The sequence below is a fragment of the Phalacrocorax aristotelis genome, chromosome 5 (genome assembly GCF_949628215.1).
Source record: "Phalacrocorax aristotelis chromosome 5, bGulAri2.1, whole genome shotgun sequence".
In the NCBI taxonomy this organism is placed as follows: Eukaryota; Metazoa; Chordata; class Aves; order Suliformes; family Phalacrocoracidae; genus Phalacrocorax; species Phalacrocorax aristotelis.
This window is the reverse complement of record NC_134280.1, coordinates 41,482,793-41,508,395: the sequence shown is the minus strand read 5'-3', so window position 1 is coordinate 41,508,395 and position 25,603 is coordinate 41,482,793. Positions and strand designations below refer to the sequence as shown.

At 40.3% G+C, this 25,603-nt stretch overlaps 1 protein-coding gene across 7 annotated transcripts in view; it reads left to right on the top strand.

The window, feature by feature from the left end:
• Nucleotides 1-380: 380 nt before the first annotated feature.
• LRRFIP1 (LRR binding FLII interacting protein 1) overlaps nt 381-25,603 on the top strand; it is a 115,270-nt gene continuing 90,047 nt past the window's right edge. For 2 of the 7 annotated variants that reach the window (XM_075094103.1, XM_075094100.1), the window contains exon 1: nt 381-588. In XM_075094103.1, the coding sequence (XP_074950204.1) occupies nt 499-588 (90 nt within the window). In that variant the 5' untranslated portion in view covers nt 381-498. The remainder of the gene's footprint in view (nt 589-25,603) is intronic. The other 5 variants (XM_075094098.1, XM_075094096.1, XM_075094099.1 and 2 more) reach the window with 4 other exon arrangements.

Sequence of the window (25,603 nt, the reverse complement as noted above, 5' to 3'; positions counted from 1 at the left end):
ATGAAAGGAAATGGCCTCAAGCTGCATCAGGGGAGGTTTAGACTGGATATTAGGGAAAATTTCTTTACTGAAAGAGTGGTCAGACATTGGAACAGGCTGGTCAGAGAGGTGGTGAAGTCACCATCCCTGGAGGTATTAAAAAAACGTGTAGATGTGGCCCTTCAGGGCATGGTTTAGGAGGCGTGGGGGTGCTGTGTTGACGGTTGGACTTGATGATCCTAGAGGTCTCTTCCAAACTTAATGATTCTACGATTCCGTGACAAGCTGCCCTCCCCCACTCGCTCCCCGCGCAGGGGTGACCGGAGTTGCTGAGGGGCGTGAGGCACCGCCCCGGCCCCTCAGGGCGGAGGGGAAGGCAGTGGCGGCGCATGCGCGCGGTGGGGGGGGGGGGCGGTGACGGTTGGTCTCTTCACGCCGGCGAACGGCAGAGGCGGCGGCGGCGGGAGGGCTCGGCTGGGACGGGACTGGCGGGGATAGTGGCGGTGTAGCGGGTCCGCTATGGGGACGCAGGGAGCCGGGAGAAAGCGGCTGCCGAACCGGGAGCGGCTGACGGCGGAGGACGATGCGCTCAACCAGATTGCCCGTGAGGTGAGCGGCGAGCGGAGAACCGCCCCCCCGCCCCCCATCTCCCCTCAGCCCCCGCGCACGCGCCCGCGGGCACGACGGCGATTCAAGGGCAGGCTGATGAAACGCGAAATAAAAATCGCCTTCATCTCAACGGTGTCGGCCTGTTTTATCATCCTAAGGCACCGCTTAAGTCCGGAGCCCTTAAAGCGCTCAACCGTGAGGAAAACGGCGTGCAGTGCCAGGGCGGGCAGGAATTCCTCCCTGCTCCAACTCCTCCGTGGGGGGAAAGTAATTGTCTGCTGCTGCGGAGGTTGGTGGTAATGACTGAGAACCGGAAAGTAGGCCCCTCGGCTTTTTTATGGGTACATATATACGAAAAATGTAAACCAGACGACTGCAAGATATGCTAGACATAAGCATAAGTGCACAATCTAGCTGCTCACTAGGCACTCACTGCATTGTACTTGATCTGACTTAAAACAGTTAAAACCAGCTGATGGCAGTTTTCTTTCTACCTCCTTATTCTTGTTTTGTATGGTTACATTGGATCAGTGGTGAATAGGATGACATGATTTTGGTTTTTATGCTTACAAAAGCTGACACAGGTTGTTCTGCATCCTTCCTCTCACAGTATTCTAATGGTGGGGGTGGGCAACCCTGACCTGGCACGGGGATAAGCAGCCATTGGGTTGTTCTTAGCAGTGTTGAAGCTGATCTGATACTGGCTGCTGCTCAAGGTGGCCATTCCCTTCCCCTAGCATGGGTTACCTGTGTCTCCTCCCCACCTACTGTTGCTCTCATGGGTTACAAGATAAATCACTCCTCTAGAAGAGATTTAAGTATCTCTTGGTTTCCTTCCCTGAATCACAGTTGCCATAGGATCAGATGAATGTTAATGTGCAGGTTATTTTTGGTGACAGCTGGCTGTGAGATTGAGTTAGCTGTAACATTGTGCACCTTGGATAGTATCATCAATGGCAGCCCTGACATGGGAAATCTTTACTGCTCTTGTGTACTATTTTGAAGCGGTTTGTAGAATCTTAGGAATAAATACAGTAGATTAATTTCTGTGTAGAGCAATTTGGATAGTGTGTTTCCAGAAGTCATGTTTTTGTGACAGAAGATGGGAAAGTTCCTAGGAATGGAGTTTGAAGTAGGAGGGCAAGAATGTCTCATGTCCTGGACATAAGATAGCAAGTAAGAGTGATTGTGCTGTCTTATTAGAGTTTGAGTCATGATAACATCCTAGGATTTGATTAGGGATGAGGGTTTAAATTACACAACTGTGTTCGGGCAATGTTGTCATTTGCTTAAGGAAAACACGAGTCTGTAACAGGGGGCCTAGGTTGTCCTCTGTTGCACATTTCCCTCCTGTTTTCACTTATCTTCAGCTTATGTACTGCTTTTTACGGTATTGTGAAGTAGTTTGAGGCCTTAAATATTGTGTTGTTTTGTGTGATAGGATTTTTTTGTTTTGTTTTTTTTTTCTTCTGGAGATTTTGTAAAGGACAACTACATTTGGTCAAAAAGCCCAACACAAACATGTCTCTATCTTTTTCCCTTGAGTGCTGAAGTTGTGAACTGCAAAGTTCAAGGTTCAGCATTTTCCCATATTATTTTAACTCTTTGCATTACTCTGTCTTGGGTTTTTTACACTTAAAATAGTTGTTTAAGTGTCTGTTCTCCACACAAGGGATCCCAGATGAATCTTAAGAACTCTTAAACATGGAAAGTAAGCCTTTTGTCTGCTCCTAATAAAGATGCTGAGAGCCTTCATTTTGAGAAGGGTACAAGGGTTACTGGCATTCTGGCTCTTCCAGCCTTCTTCACAGGTGTGTAGGCAAAGCTGAGACATACAAATGTTGTGTTTGTACATAGCTTTTCACTCTTTCCTTTGGTCTTCCTTTGTTATCTAGAAGCCGCAGGTGCTTGCAAGTTATTAGCAGGTTCTGGGATGTCATTTTGTCATATTCAGATGGGAGCCTAAGACTGTTCAAACCAGACTTATTCATAGAGGTACTTTCACCTTGGGATCTCTGGGCAGAAGTTGAAATGCATGCACCTTCTATACTTTTGGTTTTTGGCCAAAGGGGTTGTGCTGCTTTGATGCTTTCCAGTTGTTGTAATTGTCTTGAAAACCGATCTTGAAAAATCAACAGTTCTTGATATACTGCATGGTTCTATAAGGACACATGAAGACTTGCAAAGGCGCTCTTAAACATGCTTCAAATCACAGAAGTGTATTGGTGTTTTTTTTTTTTAATTTGCAACCAGGATGTCATGCTGTGTATGTGCAGTCTTGTGTAGACCGAAAGAGAGCCTTGCGCAGTGACGGAGGCAGTCCTTACCCCTGTGGGATGTGAGAACAGTCTTAGGAGGAAGTAACTAATCAAGCGGAAGGAAATTGTAGAAGTGAAGCATATTGTAGTGACAGGGTTTTAGTAGCAGTATTAGTGATGTTAAGCAGTAGTAGTAAGTTTTAATGATTGAGGCACTTTCTGAACTAGATCAGCTGCAAGTAGTTTACCACCTGGTCTAGACCTGTTTAGAGCAGAGGTAGAAGGTACAGTTACTGTAAATCACCTTGCCCATCAGGAAGCAGTAGTACCATACCACTAAACCTGGCTGTCGAATTTCTGACTTATATGGTAATTAAATGGATGGCAAATATGTAAATATAGTTAAAATAAGAACATGGTGTTCTGAGTTTCTAACGGACACAAATGATCCAGCACTGCCTCTCAGGATTTGCTGTATGCACACCTAGCTTGTATTGCTGAGATTATTTTTTTCTGGGTGTCAGCTCTCACAGATGAGAGTGAAGCTGATCAGTGATAGGCTTCTCTGTTTTCAGACTCGTGTTAATACCAGTAGATTATTCTGTGTTTAGGTCAATGGAAACTTTTGGGCTATTTTATTCCTCTCTGTGAATGCATGCCAGCAGTATTTGCAAAATCCAGCAGTTTGATACTCCTCGAGGTCGGTGCCAGCACGGCCAGCAGTAATTGCGTACGCATACTGTGAAGTCATCTGTCCGTCCTCTCAGGAGGGCAGAGTGCTGGGCTGCTGAACCGTAGCAGGATGGGCTTCCTGCTTTTTTCCTGCTTGGATTAGGTGGGTTTGATGTGATAACTCGAGATGTTGCTTCTAGGGGAATATTTTTTTCTCCAATTCCACTCTGGTCTTTGCTAACTACAGTAATAGTTAAGTGTTACATGAGCGGAAAGAATTTTGCAAATCCAATGAGGAACTGCTGTCTGTGTAAATAAGATATTTCTCTTATAGGCAGATAATATTAATTACTGGGTTTTATTTTTTTGAATGAGGAAGAACAAGGTCAAGGTAAATTTCTTGTTTTTATTAGGGAAGTCATTTACACCTTGTTCTGCTAATGTTTTGCAAACTGATGTGTGTTATACTGCTCAGAAAAACAATCCTGCCATCTTTCTCATCCAGCAGTTTTACAGAGTAGAACGCTTTAGCTGGTAACTAATTTGAGGTTAGTAATTCAAGCAACATACTTTATTTTTACTGTTACACAGTAATGTTATGAGGGTTTCTTGTTCTCTCTTTTTATGCTGTATGTCACTTTCAAAGTTTCAAGAACTCTCATCTAACATACACATACATAATTATTTTTTAAATAGCTGGCATGATCAGTTTATGGACCGTAAATTTGATTATTTCACTGAAGTTTTTACTTTATGCATTAACTTGCATTCTTAGTGATTCAAAAATTGAGATGTTACACTCTTGTGAAGGAGCATAAGTATAGCTGATTAGAAATAGCTCAAAATGCTGGTGAAACCAGCCAGGCAGCTTTACTGGTTACAGTAAGAAGGCACTACCTAACATCAGAAGCCTAAAGTGGTGTTTCAGGGCTAGTGAAGAGATGCTATGATCACTGTATGTGGAATCTAAAGGCCTAGTTTTTAATTTGAGGGGATAATTTGTGGGAGAATTATCTGGTTTACACAATCGTTTGTGTGACCTGCATAGAGATGGAAACAGTTTGGTTAAAGTCAAAACTAACACAGCAGAATGGGTAGTTATATATGGGAACACAAGCCATGCAAACTTTATTGAACTGTTATGCAAACCAGACCATTTAAAGCAGTGTATTCCCGAAGGATCTGCTAGGTAATGCCAGAGTATGATCTGTGTGCCTTGTTAGTGTAGTGGTAGAACTTTTTTGAGCAGTATTGGGCATTTGAGATGTGTGGAGAGTTTTGTAAGCCAGAAAAATATTCAAAGAGAAAACCTTAGAAACAGTCTGGTTTATGTAGCACCAGTTGCTTATAGTTGACTCATTTTTTAATTTCATTACTTTCTGCCTTTATGAATGTTAACCCACTGGCCCAAAAGAACAGATGATCTGAAAAAGCATGCCTGGCTGTAGGTCTCCTTTTTCCTAATATTTTATGTCTATATAGCCAAAAAATGTCTTTGGCTTCACTTACAATCCTTCCCAAAGGAAACGTGTAAAGGAGCAGCTTTGGCTGGTTTAAGCATCAAGACAAAAATCTTAAGACCCATCTCTTCTAGTTAAAGGGTGATTGTAGCCTGTCTCCCAGTGCACAGTCTGTCTCACAGTGTGCCTATTGCAACTTTAAATAATTAGTTGCCTGTTTTTCGTGTCCACGCCTGGCCTGAGTCCCCTTCAGCTGTTCTCTTGCTGTCTAAGGAAACAGCTGCTTGGGAACTGTGATTCCTATTTCAGTCAAGCAAGAGACTACTGTTAGGATTAACAACATGGGAAGCCCAGCCTTTTTCTTTGCAAGCCCAGATGCTGAGCTTGTCTGCAGGATGTAATACTAATCATTACCTCATCTAGCAGGATGTTTTTCCAGGCCCATTGCTGAATAAAGTTGGAGCTCAAGTGTACTTACAACACTTTCAACACTATTCCAGGTTGGGTTTTTTTTTATCTTTTGGTCGCAGGGAGCATAATCCACATAGCATTTTGGGCTTGTGAAACAAGGTATTTGTCCCTCCTCTCAAGTCAGCAGGTTGCTAGGAGCAGTGAATCTGTCTAGCTAGACATAAGAACTCATAGGCAAACCTTAAAATAGCAGCTCTGAAATATCAGCAGTTGTCTTGTGTTGAAATACTTTTTGGGGGACAAGTTGCCCATTGGAGTGGGGGTGGTGGGAAGGGAGCTTCAGTAAACCAGATTTTCCTTTAGACAGTCATAAGGTGGCTTTGAGAGGGTTATGGTGGGGTTTTTTGTATTAGGGTTGGGTTTTTTGTTGTTGTTTGTTTTAATACCGAGATGCTCTGAGAAGGGAAGGTGCATGGTCATTTTGTGGAGCTTTCTCTGCTTCTGGTTTTATCTGGTGCTCTTGCTCATCACCTTGAACCTACTAGAGATGAATAGCGGCCTTGGACATCATAAAAAAAAAAAAAAAGCTGATGTTTGGGCCTTCATCACACATTAAAGATAAGAGAAGTCCATAAGGGCTTCTTATGGGAAGACATCTATAACCATCTACTCCCAAGCCACTCTCCTTTCTTTCACCTTATTTCAGTTAGGGAACAAAAAGTAGGCCGTAGAACTTTCCCAGCTAAAGCTGGAAAAATAACTGGTATGTGCATTAAAATGAGACCATTACATCAGAGAAAAATGTATTTAAAAAGCATCCATATGGGTAGGCTTGGTCTTTAGTCTTGCAAGTTAGCGTTGGCCAATTCCTGGTGAATGCATTTTTCATACCATGGGTAGCTGGGATGAATTGTTGTGGCGCAGATCACTGTGATTCAAGGCTACTGTGATTGCTAGATTCCAGCCTAGCATCTTTACCCGTAATTTTGTTTTAAACTGTTAAAAATAAGATGCCATAAGGTAAGTTGGCTCTGGTGAAGAGCTGCTGTATGCTGCTTCATCCTCTGCCCTGTGAGTAGTGTAACCTCTTACAGGAGAACGAGACTAGCAACTGGAGGCAGTAATCTCTTAAAGTGACTAGTCTGATGTGCTGGAACTCATTTGTAGGTACTCATAGCTATTCTGACGATGGAGAACCACCAGTGTTGCTGGTAGGTACCAAGAAATGTAAGATGTAAGGCCTGGTTGTAGAAGCTTTAACTGTTGAAATTACAGCTTGGTGTGGCATAATAAATACTAAATAAGGCAATATTTCACTGGTAGGAATTTGAAGGTTTTAATTACCTAGGAGGAGCTGATCTAGTTGCTGTGCAGTGCTTGCAGTGTGTCAATGACTTCAGGTAGGTGAATGACCATGTGACATAATTTTCTGTTATAAAAATATGGAGTTCTGGTCAGGCTCTTAAAAACTACTGATTTTTGGAGAATACAGAGAGCCTACAGAAGTAATGTATTTAGAGGCTGGGAAAAAGCAGAGTAATACTTTCATGTTGGCAGGAATGTACCATAACTCTGACTGCTTGTACTAGATTAACAACTGTCCTTACCTAGCGTACTTGCTGTTAGACCTTGGCACCAAAGATGTTTCCTATGTGTATTTGGATGGGTTTCTAATTCTGCCTTTAAACAAACTTAACTAAACATTGTGAAGTGTGGAGGGTAGTTTGAAGGGTAAGGCTGGGAAGTATTTCCTGATGAGCAGAGCTAGGATCTGTTTTATGGTCTAACCAGCTGAAAGTTTTGGACATTGAGAGAGAAGACACAAGCTAACTAACGCTGTTTCCAAAACTGAGGGTTGCTTGTTTTGGGATGTGGATGTATGCCTAAACCAAAAACCGTGCAGAAAGTAGTGTTTCCCTGGCTAAAGGAAGCAGCGTCTCCCCAAGACGGAGTTGACTTGCACATCTATCATGTAACCCTGTTCTCTGTTCCTTCATGCCTTCAGCGTGTCATGTTTTCCTGTAAGTGAATTTCTGATACAGTGTGTACCCCTTTAGGGTGTGGAATTCTGAAGGGGTGGTGGTTTTCTTCAAATCCTTTGAAAAAATGTTGGGTTTATAGTCAGGCACAAAAATCGGAAATTTTAACAAAAAAGCTCTTTCTGTGTTAAGGAAAGATGGATGTTTTGAGTATGATTGCACATAAGTGGAACAACTCTGCTCTAAAAATTTGAGTGACGATATATTGAAATTATTTAGGGACTTAAGATACTACTCAGTGCCAATAAAAATTGGTGTCTGAGCTAATTGCTCATGAAAAATTTCTGAGAGCTGGAGAGTTGATTGCTTTTTGATGGACTTTCAGTAAAATATCCTTTTGATTTTGAAATTTTGATGGACTTTCAGTAAAATATCCTGGGTGTGATCTGAAAAGAGGTAGATTTGTTCAATTGCATCTGCTTTGCCCTTCTGCGTGCCTGTAGCCTGTGAGCCAGCAGCTTGGCGTGTGCTGTGGTTTTATCCACCTAAATACTACTGCAGCATTTGAGAGTTGACACATTTAAGAGTGAATAGGGAAAGTGACCTGATAGTGCCAAAACCCAGCAGTGTTCCGGTCTCGGATGTGATGAGGAAGCCTCTTCATTTCCTATTGCTTCCAGATCCTTGCTGGTTCGTCACAGCTCTCTTTCACGGCTCTTTTCTCCTTCGTGCATGCTGCTTTTATGTGCAAGATGAGAGTTTCTTTCTTGATATAGCTTAATCATGACACTACACTTGGAAAAACAATGGATGCCTTTTAGTTCTTCAGTGCTTTAAGCTCCTGTGCTCTTTGAGAAAATACTCAATTTTCTTTTTGTATTATATGTCGCTGTATAAGAAATCACAGCCTTTGGTAAACCAAAATTGCCAGGTGCATCACCGCTGCTGTGTTCCTATTTTTGATACCTGGTAATTAGATAGGACAGTGCTTGCTATCATTGGCCTGTGAAGAAATGCAAAAATGATAGTTAAATTTCAGAGCAACAGCTTCCTTTCCCCTTAGCTGTCGGAAGGGTTTCTTGCTTATCAAAGAAACAAGCAAGATGGCATCTCCAACTGCTTCTGGCTTCCTCAAAAATGGATTGTCAGAGTTAGGTTTTTCTTCCCATAATGTCATTACTTGCAGTTTTTAGATACAACTAGTGTCAGATTGATTTAGCTTTCCTGGAATGGAAAGCTTACTGGAAGCGAGTTCTACAAAAGCAGTTTATCTGCATGTTTAGTTGGTTGGCCAGTGACTTGTGTTTTAATATTGCCTGCAATGAAGTGATGATGCCTCTTGTCTTGAGTGGTCCCACTGGTAATTCTTTGCAGACTGTTCGCACAATCCCACAGATGCCTTTAGCACAGAGCTCTGCACAGATGGGATCGTAAGGGAATAATATTTCTTCCGTCTCAGTCTCTGCTCTTAAGTATCTTTTGACCTTTCCCCTCATCAGTATCTGATTTAAATTTAATATTGGGTTTTTTTTTCTTTGCTTTCGTCTTTTGAGTACTTCCTACATCCCAAAATATCCTTTCTCTAATCCCACATTTGAATACCAAATTTAGATGAGTCTGTCTGCTTTCGCCAGCCTCTTCCAGTAGACAGAAATGGAATACAGGAGTATCTGGCATGCTAAAAGCTGGGTCAGGTTTTTAAACTTGTTCCCTCAGGTCAGGTTGATTTCAGGCATCCCCGCTTGGGTCTTCTAATTATGGAGCGTTTATCAGCTAACATACTAGGATGACAGGAGAGCAATGAAAGGCTCTTGGTGTGCTTCACATGCAGAAAAATTCCTGGGCTCCAGTCTCATATTTAATTCTTGTAGCTTCACATTTTTTTCCCTTCATTTTAAAACACACATCGCTGTAGATTCAGATATTTCAGATATGGCTGTTTATACTGGTGCCAATGTACTACAGTCTTCACATGGAAACATGAAATTGTATTTGCTTGTGCTGACTATGAACAGTGAAAAGATAACAGCCAACTGGTGTTTGTTTTTGAGTCGTGTTCCCCCCCCACCATCTGTGTAATAGCTTCTTGTTTCTCTCTGATTGCAAACTTGACGTTCTTTCAATTGAGTTGCTAGGAAAAGAGTAGGTATAACTTTATGTGCTTTTAGAAAATAAGTCGGTTTAAATTTGAATGGTCTGTAGCAGCCCTATTGCTTTGCTTTGCAACTGTGTACTTCCTACAGTCTCTTTAAAATATCTGTTCTCCTGCATGAAATGTGTGTGCTGGTCTTGCTTTTCCTGCTTTGCTGAATGTGTTGCTAACCTCTAAAAGGATTTACATTGAGAAATATGTTGAATCAACATCTGTTGAAAACTGAAGTGGACTTTTGGGACATTTTTTGTGATACCCAAAGGTCATGCTATTCCATTGTCTATTAAATATGATATTTAAATCTCCCTAATGTGAAATGAGTACATTGAAACAGTGATGTGACCTAACCTTTATACGAACTGTGGAAGAATCTAGGGGCTCTGGGAAATAGTATGCTCGTGTGGATACGAGGGATAAAGTTGGTGTGTATATATATATGTGTATATATATATGTCAGTGTTATAATTATAGAGCATTACACAGTGTTTTTTAGTAATATTTGTACATTCTAGTTTACCCTAGAAAAAATACGATTTGGTGAACTAGAGTAAGCAAAAAAGGTTCTCTGTGTTTGCTGGCAAAATGCTTTTGTATTACTGATGGAATAAATATATACTGTAAGATTTAACAACAATTTTCAGGATAGCAGAAAGGCATCTGGTAACCCGTAACTTGTTGTCTAACCAAGCAATCTACAAATTTAGCATTAGAAAGTAAAGATCAACTGATCTGTAGTGAGCTATACTCTTACTGCAATCTACCCTAATTTTTTGGGCATGAGCTCAACCTGTTAATACAGAAGGAAGCTTCTTGTAGAGAGCAGCATTACCTTGAGCTGTGTCTCTAGGGCTGCTACCTATGCTGCTGGCATAGCAAGTCTGCTCTTTCAGTCTTCCCACCATAAAAATCAAAACAGTATGGAAAAAAAAAAAGTTTAATATCTTGGATACAAGCTCAGTGAATACAGTGATCAGGTATAAAAACCTTATGTATGACAGTTCTGAGATTGCTTGGGGCACCTTAGGAGCTGGTAGTAAACCTTAAGGGAATTGGGTTTTCATTGTAATTTCCTCTAGTAGAATGGGATTCTTAAAGGGCTGAAGTTTTGCTGCTGGTTTACCCAATTCTCTCACCGCTTTGTTACTTGCGGTTTTTTGGACACAGCTGTACCCCTGCATTAAACTAATTGATTGACACAGTTTGAGTGTTAAATAGACTGTGAGACTGAGGATAAAGTTGTACTTGTATCTGCTGGGTAGTCACTGTAGGGGGGAAAAAAGGAGAAAGTGGAGAAAGGACCTGACTAGGGGAGGGCTGCTGCTCTATGTTTTATGCTGTTGGTGTATCCTAGCAGCATTCCTTGATTTCAAGAACTCCAGTAAGTAGCCATGAAGGTCGCTTTTGTCATACATCTAAGCAAAGGTGTGTGTAGCCTGGTAGCGTATTTGAAACTGAACTTGTTTGTTACTAAGGGTTAGGACTCAGGTTCTTCCGATAATCCGTTATAGCTCAGACCCAGCTTGGGTACAGTAATCCCATCCCACCCCCACACAAAAGCTGACCAATCGTTGCTTAAACAATGCTGGTTTTTAGCTTTAATCTGAGCTGATGGGTTGTTCAGCGCCATCTCCCTCGGGGCAAGTTGTTTTGATATGCCCTGTCGCTCTCTGGGAATTTGTCTTCCCACAAGGGAATGGGTTCTGGAACAATAGCAAGCATGAGAGGGTAACTCCTGTCTGCTGGCCAGGTAAGACTATCTTATAGCTAAACAATTCTTGAATTGGTTTTAATGGTGAGATATGGAGGCTAGTGTGTGTGTGTGGTGGTTTTTTTGTGTGTGTTTTTTTTAAAAAACTTATTTTTGACAGGTCTCTTAAAATTCCTTTGAGTCTGAATTTTTGGAACATTTTCTCTGAAGTTTCCTCTGAGTCCTCTGTCTGCAAACTGAATATAGAGTTTGGCTCCTCTCCTGAAGAGACATGGTTAGAGTGCTGTTACTAAATGTTTGATATTTGTGCGTAAAGGACAGAAAATCTGCTAAAGCACGGTCTGGTACAAGCTGGCGTTCATACTCTGCAGCATACAGCTGTATGAACAAGAAAAGGCAATTTCACCACACCTGAAGGTAATTTCTCTGGATATCAACCCTTTTCCTTAAATCAGATTTGCTCAAGCAGATTTTGGCATTTCTTTGGTTGACGTTATAAATCAAGAATTCCAGCTTGTGTTTGGAGTGTCCTGACTCTTCCATCAGAATATAGGTAGTCTGAAGGAGAGCTGCAGGTTACTTGTTGTAGCAGAATATCCAAGTTAATCAGAAGCACAGTTTCTCTGCAGGAAGGTGGTACAACTTAGACTTGCATGCAACTATTTCCAAGCTAGCTATCCCCAAATGCTTTTTACAAACAAATGGTCCAGTGCTTAACAGAAGTATAAAGTAGTGGGGGGGCATGAAAATGTAAATATCTTATTTATAAAATAAAAATGCTGATTTAGTATATACTGGAGGAGAACTGTGAAAAATTGTCAGTCTCTTCTGGTGATGTTTCTTGTAGGGTCCTTCACGCAATTTATGTATTAGGTTTCTGATCTTCTGCAGTACTTATGATGCCTCTAGGTCCTTTTTTTAAAAATTTGATATAAAGTCAGTGTAATTGAAGAGGTAATGGAAAAACTGCCTTGCAACTTTTAACTGTTACACTGTAGTCTCACAAAACATCATGTTGTAAACACAATATGATCTATTGGTCTATTATGAGATTGCTTTATTAACTCTAATCTAAAGAGCTAATTTAATTAAATCTCCTTGTGAATGAGAACATTCTGCCCATGGAAAGGGGCATTAAAGGTCATCTCCAGTTTTGAATCTTAATGTTACATGTGAAAACCTGTTTTGTCTTTCATTTCCTTGAAGCCAGGTAGGAATGTAGCTTTAAGGATTTTTTTAAATTATTATTAAATATTATTTGAAGAAGCCTGATCTCCCTGACTTTTTGTGACAGAAAATAGTATACCTATAATTTGTGAGGAAATAATTTTGTGTGTTAGATATATGTAGTTGTAGGTATTTCTTACTGAAAGTGCTATGTAAACAAAGATTGAGCCCTCTGTTCTGACTTGGTACTCGAATGTTTGTGTTCTGAACTCCCACTTATTAAAGCACTTAACAGTAAATAGCAAATTGTTTTTTAAATATTCTGAATTCTTGGTAAGCTCTTTCCAGGAAAAAAGGATTCTTAAATAAGGAGGAATCAGAACAGCTATTTTCAAATACATGGCTGGGAAAGAAAAGTCCCACTGAGTGCACATTAAAACTTTTTCATTACTAAAAATTTGTTTTGGACTTACTTATTTGGAAGGGTGCTCAAACAGTGTTGTGCTTACATTTTTTAGTGGCTTCTGTAGTATTATCCCATTTTAAACAAATTATTGTGTTTTGGAGGCAGGCTCTGCACATCCTTCTTACTGTGACAGATTACATCAAGCTTCACAACACACTGATTTTCCTCTTGCTGTCAATGATCTATAGGCTTGAGGATCAAAAGTGTTGTCAAGAGTGCTTAGGACAGAAAATAGAGTAATTATTTTAACTCCCTAACAGTATAAGTAGTGCTGATATCAACTGTTAGTGAGGTATTCGTAAAACTGAGTTTGATTATGCAGTCTGGTAAAGTAAAGCTGATGTGAACACTGTCAAGTGTTTTCTTTAAAAGAACGTGCTATGTAGCATTTGAGATGAGGAGTAAAATGGTCAGTGCTATCTAATGCTGGAGAGAGATGTGCTAAAGCAGAGAACAGGCATTCTGGAAACTAGACACGTTAAAAATCCTTCCTGCAGCCTTTGTCAGAATAAAAAATTCCTTTCACTTGAGCTTTTGACATTAAACTTGAGGACGTTCCAGGAACTTACACCGTAAGACATTCTGCCTAGCAGCCTTACAAATCCAAGTGTCATTTTGGGAAGGCCTACAGACTTTTATAAACTGTATCTTGGGTAACTGTTACACCTAGATGGTGGTGGGTGGAAACTTTAGGTAGATTTATTTCTGTGTAGGATAAACCCTACAGTCTTCTGTTAGTAAATACATTGAGATTTCTTGGATACATCTTCAAATATGTTTTTAAAAGGAAGAGGTGTGAGAAAATAGAAGGGGAGGAAGCGAAGGCCACCTGAGGGAAAGGTCCAATGCCCAGTGCAGAGCAAAGAAGCAGCTGACAAGGCCTGATGCTGCAGCCCAAGATTGTATGCAGGTAACCCTCTGTATAGAATAACTGTAACTCCTGAAGTGTTTTGTGTGCTTATGTGCTCAAATGTTTATTTCTACTGCTTTGAGTGACATGTTTTATGAAAGGCTTTTACCTACCTTAAGAGATTAAATAATCAAGTGTAAGTGGTAGATGTGAGGAGTGTTTCCAAAGATGGGATCACATTTTTACTTCTGTTCTACATGTGTTCTTGTTCCTTGAACATCATGTGCTTTGGTCATAGGGAAGTAAGTCCAAAGGAAGACTTCTTTCCCAACCCAAGAGAACTTGCATTCAGTGTCAAGCAGACCATATTATTCAGACATACTCTGCACCAGATAGCCAGTTTATATATAGAAGCAACAGACTTCTAGTACTCTCTTAATGTGCTAAGCTTGACACAATTCCATTTGAGACGCAGTAAGTGGTTGCTCTGGCTTGGATTTTCATGTTGATAAATGCTGAAGAAAAGAGGGAAAGTATGGTATGGCAAATAAGGGCAATGATATTTAACATCATAGACCCAATTATTTCCTTCAAAATTTACACTTGCTTTAGAAATGGCTAATACAGTACTTACATGATTTGTTTGTTTGTTGTTAGACTGCCTTCAGTTTGCTTTTGCTTCAGTTCTACAACAGCAGTGTAGGCAGACTGGGTGCAATGGGATGTAATATTCATCCTGATACTGCCAAACCAGGACAACTGTAAAAATGGATTTAATTTCCAATTCTGTAGCATCACAGTGAGTTCTATCTGAAGTGTGACCTGATTGTACAGGGAATACCTTGGAAACTACAAAAGTGAGATTTGGTTTTGATATGTAACATAATGGGTCTTGTTGATAGTCTTCTTTTAATTATTAATTTGAAATAACTTTTCTTACACAACAGTTTTTTAAACTAGGCCTATTTTTATAGTGCATGAAAATACTTGGGATGGGTGGGAGTCTGGAATAAATATTTTTATTCCCTAAAGTGATGGCTGTTGGCCAACTTCTGTGTTCTCACTCATCAGCTCCTGGTCTTAATTCTGCTGAATTCTAACTTCTATCTCTGAAGAGCAGAAATAATTATTTATGCATGATTCTTACTCCTGAGTGTTGTTTCTCTAATGAGATGCTGAGATTCCTTGGTTCTTGAAGGCAGCTCGTTCAGGAGCCTGGCTATGCCACTGCAGTATTTGACACTGTGCAAACCAATCAATATAGATGTTGGCTTCAAAGCATCCTTGTTTCTTTCTCAAGTTTTACTGGAGCTAGAGACCCTTGAAAGATTGTATGACTGGCAATGCACAGTACAACACTATCTTTTTTTCATTAAAAAAATGAAATGCTTTTCGTATAAAGGTTTGCCTTCAGTAAAAGGCCTCCAAACGAGGGCTGAGTCTGAGCATAGCAATGAAGTTGCACTCTGATGGTTTATCTCCTCATCCTGTTTGGCTGCTTTTGCTTTGAGACTATGCTACATAAAAATGAAATCCCCAAGACAAAAAAAAAATCCTCCAGCTTCTTGGATGCCTTTTTAGTTTGTCAAGCAGTGCTTATTTTAGAAATGGGCTAGTTCAGGGGCATGAGAGAAAGTAATGGTAATGCCATCAAATGCTTCAGTAGTCAGATATCAAAGTACTTGGTATTTGTTTGCATGAATGCTTTTTAATGTTACTGCTTTTAGAAGATAATCAGTGTCCTGTGCAACTGCTTTCTCATTTTCATATGTCTCATGCTCACGTCAGCTCTCTTCATTATGGAATGTTCTGAGCTCATCAGATCAAAAAGTTTTAGCCTTTTTTTGGTTACACTTAAGTGACGTGCAGAGAACTCCAAGAGCCTGTTTTATTCTGTTGTCTGGTGGCTTTTTCTACCAGAGCATTGTTGGAAATTCTAGGGGAAAGGGTTATGGATGGAGTAGAAATGGAGGGTGAACCTTCTGCACTTGGACACTGACTCAAACCGAGAGCAAAGTGATCCTGGCAGAGTACCATAGGAAAATCTATGCTTCTGGGGCAGTCAAATGCCACATCTTACAACTGCAATGCTTATTCAGGAGAGGAGGGAAAAAAAAGGAAAAATAAGTTGATAATGCAAAAAAGGGAGGAGAAAAATGAGGGACTTGTCTTATGCCTTAAAATATCTTGGAAAGCAAAGTGCTGGTGTTGATTTTTTTTTTAGAGCTCCTTGGAAGTTGTGCCATCGTTCAGGGAGAGGGCATGATACTGTAGGTCCATGCAGTGTGCCAGCAAAGCAGTTGCCCTTCTGCAAGAGATGGGGGGAAAAATGATGCTTAAGCCCTGCTTGACTAGCATAGACATGAGAGCAGAACCCAGTTATAATGCATCTTTATCCCATTTCTGAATTCCCAAGCAGTCACTTCCCTCACCTTGCTGTTTCCCGTTGTTTGAGAGGTGAAGCAATGCTGGCTCTGGCAGGGCTTTCAGCTCTGCCGGGGCAGTGCCTGTGGTTTAGCTAAGTAGGGTGTCACAGGAATGAGCTTCCTGTCCTAACGTTTCTGGTTCTGTCATCTTCCCCTCCCTGCTGCTGACTCATGCTTGCAATCAAATACCAAAGTTAACTCCTTAAAAGAGAAAAAATAATAACTTTCTGTGCTTGCAGAATGCAGGGAAACTGGTCTGTTTTCTTCCCCCTCCCCTCCTGCTTTGGAGTTTGCGTTTTGCCTCAGTACTAGAAATATACTGAGCAGTTGTTCAGGATGAAGTAGGTCAGAACGTGAACTGGCTCCGTCCCTCCAGCTCAGGTGTCATAGGCAGGTGGCAGAGGTGTTCTCCGTGTGTGTTGCTGGCTAATATGCAGTTAAATTCTGAAACAGATCAGAGATCTGTAGCAGCTTTTTTGGGTTCAGCATCTTCCACATTAGTGATAGCACTGCGAGAAAGGCCTTTTTCTTTGTGGAAGACCTGTCTTTTCCTGCCTGGATTTGGCAAGATAGGAAACCAAAATTGAAGGATTGCTATTGAGATGAATTGATTGGAAGGTTAACCTTGATGTAGCTAGTCCTTCACCTATCTCCTTGTCAGGATGGTTTTAATGTGATGTTGGCCTTTAGCATCTGAAGTCTATTATACAGTGATTATATTGGATGGAATTGCACTTTCTAAACCACAGCCTGAGTTCAGCAAAAATTGCACTGGACCTACTTATTGTGAGTATAAGCTCCCTAGTACAATGGATGTTGTATTATGATAATTCTAGGTGAGGTGTATCTTGAAGCAATACTGATTTTATTAATAAAATCTAGAGAAAAATGAGCTTTTGTGCGTGGCAGTTTTTCTTCTCTAGTACATTTTATTTTCCATTACATATTTAAGAAGTACAAATATGTACCCCCAACCCCCACAAGCTTAGCAAGTTCAAACCATAAAACTTCAAATATTTATCTGAGAGAAGAGAATCAGTAACACTTACGAGTTAATGAATGAGGTGAAAGAGTAGACAGGACAAGCCAAGATACTCTTAATAGTTCTGGCTGCTTTTGTATGTAGTGTACCTTTTTATCACTGTGTTTGGACTAGAGTCGTTTCCTCACATTCAAGATTTTTGGCATCCTGACTCTTCTCTTGATCTAGTTGTAGAGGCTTTAGACCATGGTTGTTTAGCAGTAGTCTCAAAGAGCTTTTTTGAAAAGAAGAGCTAGAAGAGCACCCTGGTAAAACTCAGGACAGAACTGTCAGCTTCATCTGTTCCTCATGCTCTCAAAGCAACAAAGCTAGATATGGGAAGTGCATGTGAGCAAAGCGGGCAAGCTCATATCTCAGTTGCTGGCAACAAGTGGCATACATCTCTGGCTGGGCTGGGTAGGTTCATGTACGTTTACTTCTGGTTAGAAGACTGAATAACGGTGAAAAACTATATTAGAGCTTTGCAGTGTGATTGTAGTTGAGGTTTTTTCTGCCTTATAGGAAGGCTGAAAACTCAGCTAATTTCTTTTATAAGATTATGTTGCAACCACCTGCCATCTGAAAGCTAGAGCATTGTCAAAAAAGACATTGAAAATGACAGCTGAGAGCTGAAAAAACTCACACATCTAAATTAGGGGGAACTTGTGATGCTTTTCACTGCTCAGAGACTGGTAAGGGTTTGTGCAGGATTTTATGACAACACCTCCCTGTGTTATAGACATATTGCCAATGCTATCATATGGTGGATCCAGGTCGTAGTTCTGCAAGTTTCATCTGTGAGGGTGAAGTCTGCATGACGTAGTAAATCTGTGCATAACAACTAGAGTTGAACCAGTCTCTCTACTACCAGTTTGAGATCTCCCTGTGTCCTCCCTCCTTTGCAGCATCTCCTTTTCCTGTTGAGACAGTCCCCTTGTTAGACCCCTGATGCTTGCAGTCACTCAGTTGTCACTTGTGGCTAGCTCCTTCACTAAAAACTAGATTTCCTAATTGCTACAAAATGTGAGTTGAGGTCCAAACGCATGTGGAAGTAAGATGATTTATATAAAAGGGTTAAGAGTAGTGTCAGTTCTTTCTGACACTTTCTTAGAAGTCCATTTCATATCTCCAAGTGAATTTTGGGATTTGCTGGAACAGGAGGGGAAATATAGACTCTCACTTGGGTGCTAAAGCTTATCTGCAAAGATGTTCGTGTTTGCCCATTTTGGTTGCTCCTTGCATTGAGTGAAGTAGCTCCATCATGCTGAACAATTCAGTATGACAGATTATCAAACTCATTATTTCAATAAAAATAAAATCACTTCAGAACTTTTGATTTGTACTGGTAATTACTGCTGAAGATGTCTCTGACTCTATTTAATGTTAATAGCCTTATGAATATTCTGCAAATATAATTAAAGGAAACTACATGTTAGAGGAGTCAAGATTAAGTTGCTATGTTGGTGAGGGCTAGCAGAGTTCTGCTCTAGCAGGACTGTGATTTGGGAACCAGACCACAGAGAGAAAGTGGCAGCTTTCTGGCAAAGATTTTATTGATACTTCTAGTATTAGAATGGAAATAATAATAACTAGAGGAAATATTGTTTACATACCTTGTTCAATAAAATTAATAATTACATACAGTATTTTCATCATAGTAAATATGTTAGGTGTACTTAGGTAAATAGTGTTGGATTTCTGGAGTGTAAAAAATAATATTCAGATGCACTCTCCTAATCTGTGTAAAACTGTAGCTTTGTAGCATCCTAGTGTGTCGAGTCCTTAAAGCTGCTTTTTGTGATGGTGTTTGGCATTTCAACACTGAATTTTAATGGCATTGAGTTGAAAGGGGCTTTACCTTTCATGAAAAGGAAGACTTTGTGTGCTTGACAAAAGGAAGAGGTTTTACGATCCCACATCTTCTTGTGATTCATGGGGTGTGGAAATCAGTTTCTAAAATGAAACCAAACTTTCATATAACTTTTTTTTTGCCTCTTTCTCCCAGTGAATGTGTTTCATAGTCTTCTATGGATACAGACAAGCAAAGAGTCCCCATTAAAGAATTTTCATGGCAGGACTGGTCAATGCTAATATCTCCAATCTCTGCGTGGATTTTTGAAGCCTTGAAGGATAAGTTACTTATGTCATCTTGAACCTGATCTACTCTCTTTACCCTTTCCCCTGTAGGAAAGGAAAAGTTGAGAGTGTTTCCTGCAGTCATTCCCTTGCAGGGAGGTGAACAAATAAGGAAGGGTTGTGTTACATGCTGTAGTTATGATAGTTATTTGGAGATGGCCGAGTTGGTCAACAGCTGCAGCCCTCTGCTATCATGTGAATGGTTTGTTTTTTGCCACACTGCTTATTTTAACGAACTCCATCTGTACGTAGTATAGTCGATAATAGAAAGCAGATTGCTGGGCTGATGGTGTCTATAGTACAGCATAGATTGTCTGAGTTGTCCAGTCAGCTGGGTTGCAAATGAAAGTTGAATATGAGGCAGATACCTTCTTGTTTAGTGCAGAAGCAGTTTGCAAAAATGTTGAAATCTTTTGCCTGGAAAGGAAAGAGGTTGCAGGGTGGGGAGGAGGGTGAGGCAGCAATTGCTTACAAAGGGGCTGACATTTTTCTGAAAGAGGCAGCTCATAACCTCTGAAATGTATTTTGTAGTTAAATCCCTGGTGTTTCCCCCCACCTCCCTCCAAAAGTCACAAAGATAGTGGCTTACTACTTGAGGTTTCCCTGCTATTGGAAGTGATTTTCTTTCTGGAGTCTCTGGTATTATTCAGATAATGTATTGGTGTAGAAGTTTGATGGCCTGTCTTTAAGTTCTTGTTAAGAAAAATGTGACAAAGGAAGCACAGAATGGGTTCATTTTAAGGTAAATTCCAACCATTTCTGTTTTGATTAAGAAAAGTAAGAAAAATGACTTGTAGATTGGACTTTGTTAATAAGACTTCAATGTTGCTATTTTTCAGCTGCAGCTTATTCAGGTAAAGTTGCTTCTGCCTGAGTCTAAATATATGAACTATGGCATTCAAAGCCATAGTTGGCTTACAAGGAATGTGCGGTGTAGCATATCTTCCTTTTTCCTCTGCCATAGGTTGAATATAAATCCTCAAACAGCTTACCATACCAAAAATAAGGCTGTATAAATATCTGAGTGCATGGAAAAATAACTCTCCTATTACTACCACATTAGAAATTAAAAGAATTATTCAATTTTAGGCACTCAGTGGGGACCTCTTAAATGAGTAACAATTCTGTGAACGCAAACATCCAGAATTTAGGCAGAGTTCTGGAAATGAGCAAGGCAGTGCTGGCACATGCACCGAGATGACCATTACTAAGTAGTATTTCGGAGGAAGTGTTTGTCTGTCAGCTTGTACTCCCAACAGCTGACATTTTTCAACAAAAATTGTATGCCAAGTTCGGTAACTTTACATCACACTTTTGCTCTTTGTATTCCATTTGCTGCTTCTTAGAGTGCAGTGTTTACAGAGAGGATGCTTAGCTTAATCTGCAGCTGTCTGAATGTATAAATTAGTCACCTGAGCACTTGTAATAAACTTAAAATGATACTGTGGAAGGGAATTAATGCCTTAGACTGTTGTTAGTGGGATCTATAAACTCATCTCTAGCTGTCAGATCGTATTGATACTAAGAAAAGTGCTGTTGCAGTTGGATGCCCGCAAAAATTATTAGGATGGAAGAGATGCAGAAAGGAAACTCACCAGTTAATCTTGGGGTAGTTCGCTGATGGAGCTTTCCTGGTGTGAGGCATTTATGCTCCATCTCTCCATGCAGTGTTTATAAGGACTTCAGGATTGTGGCCTGTTGCAGTACTCTTTCTTACATTAGAATAATCTCAGTCTTCCAGGCATATTTGTGAATAGGCTGTTTGCTAGCGCTTTTGCTGTTAATGAAAAGTTAATTACCACCTACTCACTACAAAGTCTGTGTAAAGAAGGGAGATAATTTTACAACTTCTGATTGACATAATTACGAAGGTGCCAAAATTCTAGATAGTAAAGCCCTCTTGGTCTTGTTCCTTAGGTATTTCTTCAGTTTAGTTAAAGGTTAAACATGAGTTTAATGTCTTATTCATCAAAATACAGTATATTAATTCCTAGATTTTAACAATAAAAAAGCTATGGTTGATGTGCTAGGCTACGTTTGAGATTCCTTTGTCTGCTCTGTGGGAATGCTGAAGTGTCATTGCTCCTAAAGTCACTTTGCCTGTATTTCTGTCTTGGTTGCATAAGGGACCAGGAAACAGTCATTCAATCTTTTGGACTGATAAATTCCAGTATTTTGACAATCCCTTTTGCCATTCAGAGAACTGTAGCTTCAGCTTTCTGCTTACACTTTATACTTTTGTTGTTTTAATATTGGCAACTCTTGGATTTCAAGATGGAATTTTATGTCATTTGCAAAGTTAATAAGCCATAAATTTTAATTGTCATCTTAGTTCTGAGCTTCCCATTTCACCTTGGCCTGGGAGTGTGGTGCAGCTGTCCCTGAAAAGGTATGTAGATTCATGGAGTCTTGAGGAAGAAGGGCTTAGAATACCTGCTGGTTAATTCTTGGAGTTGACTGAATCTTCTTGTGGGTTCACACAAGTCCTGAATCCACTCCCACCGAAACTGGTGGGAATTACGCTGAATATGGTAAGGCCTGTGGTGTTGGCAGGCTTATAATACACCTACAGAAGGGAGATAAGTTGAAAAATACATTCAGACCATTGTGTTCAGTTGAGCTGTACGTGTCTAGCGTGGTTGAATCTTGTTTCTGTTTGAAGGAAGTGAAGTTCAGGCAGATGCTGTTGTTCTTCTAGTGGAAGCAAGAATGCATTGCTGTGTCACTGGGAGGATTTTTGCAGCATACGTGCTTTCATTGCTTCCAGCCGTGAAGTTGAGAATAAAAACACTTTCAGGTGAAATCAAGTGTTCATCAAGAGTTTAGCCTGTATAGATTTTGCTTTGTAGGACTGAACTTCTTCCACTGCTCCCAGAGCTACAGATATTATCTTCTGCTGAGACAGCGTGGGTGAGAGACTGACTTAAGCATGTTGGTTGGTTTTGTGAACCTGTCCTTTTTCTGTTTGTAATAAAGAAATACTCCGCTCCAGTATGTGAACAAACTGCCAGTGTCAGTCGACAAATATAAAAACTAATGCTAAACATGGGATGAGGATAAAGGGATTTTGACTCTTTTAGCCAGGATTTTGCTGGAGAGCTAGGTTAGAAATTCACTGTATCGTGTGCCAAGATTCCTGTCCTGCTGAATTTGCTGAAGTGGCTTATTTTTAAGTTATTGCAAAATTAAAAATTATTAGACCCTGCTTTACTAATGATGTAGCTGATGGGTATTTCAAATTTTAATATAGGCTGTTGATGATGTTGGTTTAAGTTTAGATTTGGAAGAATCAAGACAGTGCCTCTTTTTAAATACAATATTCTGTAAATACCTCTGTGTTAACAGAGCTTATTAACTTTTTATTTAAGACCACTTTGTCCATAGGGTCTTCTGGAGCAGCGTGAACACTTTGAAACCTATCAGCTACCAGTGAATTGGAAATCAAAATCTTGGGCTCAGACCCATGGAAATATTTTCTTGACTACCTAGGCCTTAGAGACTTCAAAACCACCTTGCACTTGCCCCCATCTCTGTAGTTGTCTGCATTTTTTTTGTTACACAGTTAAGGCTCAGCTTGGAGACTTTTGGGCAGGATCTTAGGCTGACTGCCTCTCTCCGGTGCGGCTTCATCACATCAAGGCTTGCCAAAGCTCAGCAGCCTGCCACCCTGTTTCTTCGTTTCAGTAACTAATGGTTTTATGATGAGAATGTTGCACAGAATCCCGATCTTGTGTTCTCAGAATGCTTTAGGTAAATGACTCATGCAAGTTTGTGCCCATGAGACTGAGAACCTGTTTAGAAGTGGCTAACTCCAAGGAACAAGATTTGTATTTAACAGGTTGATTCTCATAATTTCTATCCTGAGCAATTGTTGGTGACAGTGGTGACAAGAAGAGAATCAGTCCTTGTATTTTGAAATAACAAAAATAAGAACTTCTCACCAATTTTTTTTTTTTTATGGAACTATTTCTGTTTCTCTTCAAAACAGTTCCCTGGAAAGCCCAGGAATGTGTAGATTGACCATTGCTTGGGGAACTGGGACTGAGGATGCTTGGGGCAGTGTAGTATGAATCTAGTGGAATGGTCTTTGATTGTTTTAGTGAACGCTTTTGAAGGATAAAAAAAGCACAAAAACTGTACTGAATTCAGGATGAAACACCCCTGTAGCATAAAAGGTTTAAATGTCACTGTGAAGAATGAAAGACTGATTTAAGAAGACTATTTATATATACAGCCTGTGTGTTAGAAAAATTGCAGTTGCATACTGTCAATGCTGATGCTTTTTTTTTTTAAGATCAGGAATATAATATGCTACTTATATTTAGCAGAGCACTACCACTGTGTGGACACTTGAATATGTGTTTTTATTGTCAAGGCTATGGGCAGTTCTGTTGGATTCAGAACAGCGCTGGTGCTTCGGGTAACTGAGGGACTGCGAAGTTGGGGACTTTGATACTGTTTATGCTACGGCAATATAGAAGAATCCATAAAACCCCCCTAATAATTATGCTTATGAAGAGCATCAATACCTACTAGACATGAAGAAATCTAGTTTTGGAGGGTGATGTATGCTGTGAGGAACACTAAGCTTTCCAGAATGCTGCTTTGGCTTTCATGTCATCAGAATGACATTTGCTAGTAGTAAATGTGTTTAATTAAACTAATTTTAGAACTATAGGTCAGCACTTAAATTTGCTTTCCCCTTGTCAGTCTCACATATAGATCAGGTCTTCAGATTTTATAATAAACAGGATGTCAAAGTCTCATTTCTTTCCCCTCTGCCAGGTGCTGTCACACAAGTCAGAGAACATGGTTATCGGTTGTGTGGCCTGTACTTATAAGTCAGACTCCATTCTTTTTAATGCTTGAATCATATTTCCAGCACTAGGGCCTTTTCCTTTCTTACTTAGTTTTCCTTTTGTTCCTGATCTTTTGTTTCTTTTGTTAGCAACAGAAATACTGTTGTGCAAATCAGCTGTGTTGCCATGGGGAAACTTCACAGCATGAGTGTGGTGAAAAATGGCCAGGTTTTTGGTTTTTTGTTGGTTTTTTTTGTGGGTTTTTTTTTTCCTTTACTGAGATACCACAGGGGAAGGAGCAGAGAAATTGTTTCCTTACTACCCTCCGGGGCAATCTGTGGGTGGACAAGGAGTGATGGGCGATCTTGATTCAGCTGTGGCCCTGCTCCTGGATTTGAAAGTTGAACAAAGGAAAAGGGAACTGTGATCTGTTGTCGTATAGGAGTACCCTTTGGCATCTGTCAACAGTCCAAGTCAGGGTTTTTTCTTAGTGCAATGGATTTGTGAAGTGCTCTATCTCCTGCAGAAAGAAGCACATGGCAAGTATGCTTTTGCCATCTGTCCATTGTCGCTTGTATCCATCTAGTTAAGACCAGAGCTGTCGCTGCTCAGGAGGATGGAACAGGACGGGTGGCAGCTGCCATGCAAGCAGTGCATATTAATGCCCTAAGGAGATCAGATCAAGTAGTGCCTGCCCATGAGTTGTGAAAGAGGAATAGGGCAGGAGATATGGATTCAGCATGGGAGAAATGTGTGAATTCCTCTTGTAAATGCCAAAGGTTTCACCGTGTGAATATTCAGGTTCTTCAGCTGCCTCTGTGGGCTGCTCTGCATGCACCTTATTGATCCTCTGCATAGAGGTTTCTATGGGATTGATGACAACTGGCCTATTTAGAGTTCTTTCTGCTGCAGTGAAAGAACATGGCAGAAGTTCAATCCTGAACATCATTAAGGGAAAATAAACCCTTTATCTGGCTTAGTGGTGGTAAGGGATGGCTGTTATTTGAACTGATGCAATATCATAGCACAATTTAAAAGATCAGATAGGTAAGCTTTTGTATGGGGAAAATGATCAATAATCCTAACAGTATACTAATGTAAAAATTACAGGACTAAGAAAAACTACACTGGGAGGGAAAGATGCCAAATAGCTTGTATCTGCTTTGATTTCCTCATAGAAGAGAGAGCTAGAATGGAAGCTGTATGGTGTTTTTTTGTAAGGAGGTGGGAGTATATGACTTCACGGTGGCTGTGGCAGAAGGGTTTATTTTTCCATAGTATTTAAGCCCCATGAGTCTGCATGAAAGCGAGGAATGGGTTCTAGTAGTGGTATACTAAAGCTGTCACCTACTTTGCTATCTATACACCATTTGGAGAACAAAACCTTAACAGCATGAAACATCCAATATAGAGCAAACATCGTGTTTAACCCTGATCAACTAAATAGTTTATTTTGACGTGGATGATGGTATCAGTCAGGTAACTTGGGTACTAGTGACCCAGCAATGGT